Source organism: Ictalurus punctatus, chromosome 25, assembly GCF_001660625.3.
Source record: "Ictalurus punctatus breed USDA103 chromosome 25, Coco_2.0, whole genome shotgun sequence".
Classification (NCBI taxonomy): domain Eukaryota; kingdom Metazoa; phylum Chordata; class Actinopteri; order Siluriformes; family Ictaluridae; genus Ictalurus; species Ictalurus punctatus.
The window spans coordinates 7,738,289-7,745,346 of NC_030440.2; the positions used below are offsets into that span (position 1 = coordinate 7,738,289).

General features: G+C 36.9%; 1 protein-coding gene across 3 annotated transcripts in view; it reads right to left on the bottom strand.

Annotated features, from left to right (window-relative positions):
* The window catches only part of si:ch211-142k18.1 (uncharacterized), a 6,449-nt gene extending 1,514 nt beyond the window's left edge, over window positions 1–4,935 (bottom strand). Inside the window, exons 1-3 of one of the 3 annotated variants that reach the window (XM_017455518.3) lie at window positions 4,777–4,935; window positions 988–1,503; window positions 1–195 (exon numbers count right to left, since the gene is read on the bottom strand). The exon at window positions 1–195 is cut by the window's left edge and continues 1,514 nt beyond it. In XM_017455518.3, coding sequence (XP_017311007.1) covers window positions 54–195; window positions 988–1,502 — 657 coding nt within the window. In that variant the 5' untranslated portion in view covers window position 1,503; window positions 4,777–4,935 and the 3' untranslated portion in view covers window positions 1–53. Of the gene's footprint in view, window positions 196–987; window positions 1,548–4,776 lie in introns of all 3 variants that reach the window. The other 2 variants (XM_017455517.3, XM_017455519.3) reach the window with 2 other exon arrangements.
* Window positions 4,936–7,058: the final 2,123 nt, after the last annotated feature.

The window sequence follows — 7,058 nt, forward strand, 5'->3', positions numbered from 1 at the left end:
GTCTTTTTAAGTTGTTACGTTCCATAAGCATGAAAGTCTTCCTTTTGTGGAGTTTACATCCTTTTCAGCTTTAAGCTTTTCCTCAGCTGCTCTGTTATCTGCATGTGAAGGGTCCGTGAGGAGGTCTCCAGTTGGTTGGCGATGTCTGTTGTGGCACGCAGCATCCCTTCAAACGTCAAAGACTCTTCACTGATTCTTATGTAGAAAGCAGAGGGTTTTTTTTAAAAGTATGTTTAAAAAGGGAAGGCATGCACAGAGGGAATCCAACATGGTCTGAAACAGCTTTAAATTTAGAGGCCTGCAAAGGGCTAAACCCACATTCCTTCCAACTGTTAATGCAGTTGATGGAAAACCCAGAGAGCAAAGACAAGGCAAATCTGCACAGGCTGGTCTGGGGCTTTTTTTGTTTTCATAATTATACCTGTAAGTTAATACACGTATAGCTTTATACCATGAACATAAGTAATAATAGGTGGATATATCGCTGTCTGCTCACAAGACACTCTACAGGTTTTCAAACTGTAACTCCTTTACTATTGCCAACCTAAATATATAAAGAAGAAAATATAGAGCTTACATATCCTGGAAGATACAATATCTTGAAACAAATTGCACAATTGTGTTAATAAACCCCTAATGTGTTTAAAAAAAAAAAAAAAAGCAGTAATGAATGAATTTTCCTGTGTTTTTAAGTGTTTTTATGTTCTTGCCCATTAAAGGGTTAACCTTCCTTTTCTCTGAAAACCTCTAAAGATAGAAATCATATAAATTGCATTCAGTTTTCTCCTTCTAAGAGAAAGCAGTCATCCACAACTGTGGAATTATTTTAAACCTTTCATCAGTGACAAATTGTTTAGGGATGAATTATTTGCTCTTTTATGCTGAGGTCAGTCTTTTCTACTTATATTGATCTATCAGGAGTTTTCAAGACCACAATCATGTACACATAGTAATGGTGTTTATAATTATAAGACCAGTTCTACTTACTTCTGAATTCCAGCAAGGTCAGCTCCCTCTAGCTGGTTCTCCAACTCCTCAGTTGCCTTTTTCAGCACTCCCACACAACTTGCATGATTCTCCTTGATCCCAGCAATATTTTCTTGAATAATCTCTTGATAGCTCTGATCCCCCATTTCTGCTCCAACAAACTGGATCAGATTCTCCATCACTGCCTGATTCCCATGCTGGAGGGCTTTCAGATAAGCCATCTCCTCCTTGGCCACTTGTAATCGCCTGGACATAGCCTGGCTGGTGTGGAAATTGACCGAGCAGCCATCAGCTTTGCTGTCTGGAATGACATGAAAAAGTGGCTTGGTCCAGTCCGTGCTCCCAGGGTTGGCTGGATCATTACAGACTGTGTTTGGAATAGGAGTCAAGGTAGTCGTGAACAAAAGCTCTGGCATGTCGCCTGATCCCCAGTCCCCTCCATCACCACTCTGGCAGTGGCCTAGTATCAGTGTGGCTATGAATAGCAATACACACAGTGTCCAGCGCTGCTCCATTCTGGCTAGGAAAGAGAATTGGTTTACTATGGTGACCTTTCAAACCTGTAAAGAGTTATAAATGAGATCACAACAGTTAAGAGACGTAAGCGCTTTTCAATCTTGTCAACAATGACCAGGGTATTCGTCAAAACATTAAGGTGTTTTTGCCAAGACCTGACCTTAGCAAAGAAATATATAGTGGGTTAATAAATTATGTTTGACTTGAGGCTCCATTGAGACCATTAGATTTCTAAATCTGGCCTTGAAGAAACCACAAGGTAAGCAAACATCCGAAATGTAAGTTTATCAGAAGCTCATAGAATATGTATGTTTGTATATATTTAGATTTATGGTATTTGGCAGACACCGTTATCCAGAATGACACCCTATTTCTTTACTACAAACCTATAGTTATAGATTTTTATTTTATAACGTCTACATTATCGAGTCAGTACAAAAACATTTTAGATGTCTCAACATTAGATTTCCAGTGCAAAATTAAAAGTTACAGAAAAATGCTTGTATGTCAGTAAAAAAAAGTAGCATATTATGTAAGAGATGACTATTCAGAAAAAAACAATCAAGGTTGCTGGGTTTTGCTGCAAAAATGAGAAACAAGTGCGACAGTCAAAGTCTCCAGAAGAACTGTGGCTGGTTCAGCAAGATGCTCAATAAAACTTACAGCTCATTTCCTTATAAAACTGCACTAATTGCACCTGAGACGCCGTTGTTGTTTTTTTAAGCAAAGGGTCGTCACACACGCACACACACACACACACACACACACACACACACACACACACACACACACACACACACACACACACACACACACACACACACACACACAGATCAATTCATGTGAATTTTGTAGCTTGTATCTTGACTTTGGTGTTGTAAGAGGTCAGCAGTACAGGTCAGTGTTGTATCTATCAGCTATGCATTCGCTGCTAAATGCATAAAATTTTTACAAGGTATTTTGGAATATGCGGTGTGAATTTCTGCATGAACACAGCTTCAGGAACACTGTGCAGGTTAATCTTTCAACAAAAAAAGATTATCTTTCAACATTTCCTTGGTTTTATAAGGTGAGTTAGGGGCACAATAAATAATAATAATAAAAAAAATGAATCCCTAGGATTTAAAGATAACAGTTTAATGGTTCTGTGACTCCTGTCCACAAAGCCCTGATCCATGTCTTTGTCTCAGACTTTTTTGTAGTCACATTAAGCCGTTCACACCACAAGGATGATCTTTCACATTTGAATAATTACATGTCAGTATGCTCAAGATGTATATTTGTAGATAAGGTAGATATAACTTCCTTTGTCAACAATGATGAAAAATGAATATGCGTTTTGATTATTTATAGCAAATACCACCAATAATGTTTTGGTGCAGTGTAGGGTCATGAAAGCTGCTCAATTAGGATTTTAAGAGGAACCTCTTCATCACCTTTTCATCTTAACTCCTTCATTTTCTATATCCCTCCTCTTTACACTCTCCTCCAAGAATGACCGACCTGTCTACTTTTCAATGCCTCACCACTCATCAACATTTGGTAACTGAAATGTGATAGCTGTCTGTGAGTGAGGGAAAGTCACAGTCAGCAGCTTGCATTCATGCCAGTGTTGGATTTCTTAGGCTTATCCTGTAAAAAATAAAAGTTGTTAGGCTTGCTTATTATAATAGCGTAACATATTTAGGTTACAGTGGAATCCACTTTGAACACTAGATGATTTACATGTTATAAGAAATTATTTAAAGCTGTAAACAAGGATTCTACACTTGCACATATAAAAAGCTGTGTTTCCTGTTCTGCTTCTAATTATTAGGAAAAGTGACGTCAGTTGAGTTGAGGGTCTAGAGGAAGTGATAGTAAATTTAAGTTTTTGAACATCCACCATGCAAAAAGTTATAGGCGTCTATAGGGTTTTGCATGGTGGATGTTCATCCCTGGTGGATGAACAATACTAAAGTAAACGGTTGTTCATATGCTCATGTGATCTTTAAAAGGCAGATCATATCATTTATACAACAAACGGACTTGATCTGTAATTATACTAAAATATCTGGATGTAACTCGCTGTTCAGTTTCTGCTACATCATAGTTCTTCTGGAAGCTTCAAATGTCTTGCATAATAGAAAAGAAAATAAGGTATATAATTGGGAGCACAAAAGACTTCTTTTTCTGACCTTTACATTTCCTAAGGTTCTGTTTATTCTGCCAGTGCTATTTAAGGAAATAAATGCCAAAGCTGTTTAATAAAGTGATTAATAAAACATAAATGCAGTATGAATCCGTACAAATAGAAGGGCACTATTAACCTCAAGTATTCATAGAAAATTGTGCCACAATGTCTTTCCTGGAATGGTGAAGGGAAAACTAATCAGCATGTTCCATACCGAATGCCAAAGATACAATTGGGTGTAAAAGATGTCATAGACCATGAACAAAATGAAGAAAACAACTATAAAACACATATATAACAAAATGGCCAAATAATGTGTTAAGAAATTAATGGTTAAAAATGTTTATTTCCTTTTTTAAATGTAATGCAAATATTCTCTGATAATGTGTGTTTCATCCTTTGTCGTTATAACTGCCATGGCTTATTGTCTTGTTTCAGGGTACATTCACATATTAGTTTTACCCACACATAATTCCTTCCTAACTGTCAAATAGAGACACATTTAGAGTCTTTTTTCATTCAGATGCAAACTTTATAGTCGTAGTCAACAGTATAGTAATTTATTTATTTATTTTTTTACCTTTGTTCTGTGTCATTTTTTCACTTAATGCATAACAAAAATAGCAGTTCTTCTTTTAGTTTTCTGACTCATATTTTTCTGAGTAAAGTATTGCCCAAGAGAATCCATTGTTATTTCAGTCCATTTCTAGAAGACCTTTAAGGCTCTCAGTCCTGCCAAAGTAATGTACTGTCTTAAGCTTTATGCACACCTTATAGCTATTATTGCATTTTACATGAGGGATCGGGTCTGTTTCTTATATTTGTAACTATTCACAAGTGCTGCATGACAATAAGATTGTCTACAAAGCAAGCTTTCAGACGTGCCATTGAGAATAAACAGATGATAACCATAACATTATTTAACAATAAGCTTGTTCCATTATACCTGAAAGACGAAATCTGAAATATAAAGAGATCTCATTTTCAACTAATGCTTCATTCTTCTTCTCTTCATCTTCTTCTTCTCTCATGTAACTCAGACAGCAAAACAACAACAAAAAGTCACAGAGCTAACAAGAAAAAAAGTTTAACAAACTTACCCAAATTCAGCCTAAAAGACCAAACTCTTCAAGGGCTGAAAGGTAGCACACACAAAAATCAATGACTTCATTGCTTTTGTTCCAACATAAAAGTCTGTAGAGTTGGCTTGGAAGCTCAAAATCTTTATCCCTGCTTGGTAACTACTTTTGCAGTCGATAGAGGAAGACAGAATAAAAGAGGGAGACAGAAAAGTGCACAAGGGGGGCGGGGGGTGGGTATATTAATGTAGTACACATCTGTGCTGAGCTTTTCAGACTGTGAGTGAAATTTAGTGGAGTAAGGGAAAGCTGTTTTATGGCTCCTTTGAATTTTAAACTGCTTTTACATAATAATAATAATAATAATAATAATAATAATAATAATAATAATAATAATAATAATAATAATAATAATTATTATTATTATTATTATTATTATTATTATTATTATTATTATTATTTATTAATTCCTAACATTTATATAGTGCTTTTCTAGGCACTCAAAGCACTTCACACTGTATGGGGGGAAATCTCCTCAGTCACCACCAGTGTGTAGCATCCACCTGGATGATGCGATAGCAGCCATATTGCGCCAGAACACCCACCAGCTATTAATGGAGAGGAGAGTTCAGAGATGAGGATTATTAGGGGGCCATTATAGATAGGGGCCAATGGAGGAATTTTGCCAGGACACCGGGGTTACATCCCTACACTTTTATGATAAGTGTCCTGGGATTTGTAATGACCACAGAGAGTCAGGACCTTGGTTTAACGCCTCATCCGAAAGATGGTGCTGTTTTTACAGTATAATGTCCCTGTCACTATACTGGGGCATTAGGAACCACCCAGTCCACAGGGTGAGCGCCCCCTGCTGGCCTCACTAATACCACTTCCAGCAGCAACCATAGATTTCCCCAGGAGGTCTCCCATCCAGGTATTGGCCAGGCCCAACCCTGCTTAGCTTCAGTGCGAAACCAGGCAAGAGCTGTATATAAAAATAGTAATAATATGGAGTTCTCTAGCTTAATAAGTTGCAACTATTTTTATGTTGCGTTTTCTTGTAGATGTAGTGAGTTCAGATACACCACTAGTGACTAAACATGTCTATGCACAAAAGTAGTCACTCTATTCAGGTAATGGTAATTCCTGTGTGAAGCTGTGCATGCTTGACCAAACATCTCAGAATTCACTGTTGTACTGCAGCTCTGTAATAGCCTATTGCAACAGTGTCCAGCATCTGGCACCATCTTCATTAATCACTGACCTCTAGAGTGGTGTTTTGGCCGACATACTGGGCAGAATGTGGTGAAAATTGAAGTGCAGTGAATTAGTCATCAGATATGAATAAAATGGAAATGGCATGGTACTTCATGAAAGCAGTGCAGTTATGTGTGTGCATAGATAGTTGTTAATGCCAAAACATGGCAAAAAATAATTCAATAAAGAACTGTGCACTGCATATATTCCATTTTTCACAGCTATATTTTCAGTTGCTGCAGTTTACATCCAACCTTCAGTAGTCCTTTGAGAGATAGCCTGAGACTCATCAGTGTAGAGCTAGAGCAGGAGCTGCACTGTGATGCTTTATTGCACCTGTCATTAATGATGAGTTCGTTCTTGAGGGAGAGAGAGAGAGAGAGAGAGAGAAAACTGACAAGGAAAAAAGGAAAAAACACCATCATGTTATGAACATTCATAACATTTGCCTGCTACAAGAAGAGACAAGATCCATTATTTTATTCTGCACATGTGTGCAAGCCATTGAGTACATTAGATATGATGATGAAGGTAAATGTGTTCATTTATTGTGTTTAGATTCTAAAGATGGTTTCTCTTCTTCTTCTTCTTCTTCTTCTTCTTCTTCTTCTTCTTCTTCTTCTTTAAACTCATTACATTTTGCGTTGAGTGGAATACTTTCCCCCCCTATCATAACACAGAATCATTACAGTATTAAATCCAACCACATAATAAGCCAAGAAATGTAATAGGCTGCACTATTTCTGCCAATACTTTTCAGTGTTTTATTACATTTAATAGATTTAGATCTATCCAAAGAGCTACATACAGGGTAGCAAAGTTATACATACTGTATATGCATATGCCCCTACAGTTATAGCACCAAATTGAATGTCCACTGGATATGTGACATAAATACTGCACTATTACAATACTAAATTGTAAGAAATGGAACAAGCTTTTAAGACTGTCTTCATGTTTGTGGAAGAGGGAGTCTTAACAACAAATGGAATATTGGACCAAAGTGAGTTGAAAAATATGACTGCGCTGATTAATTTTAAATGACT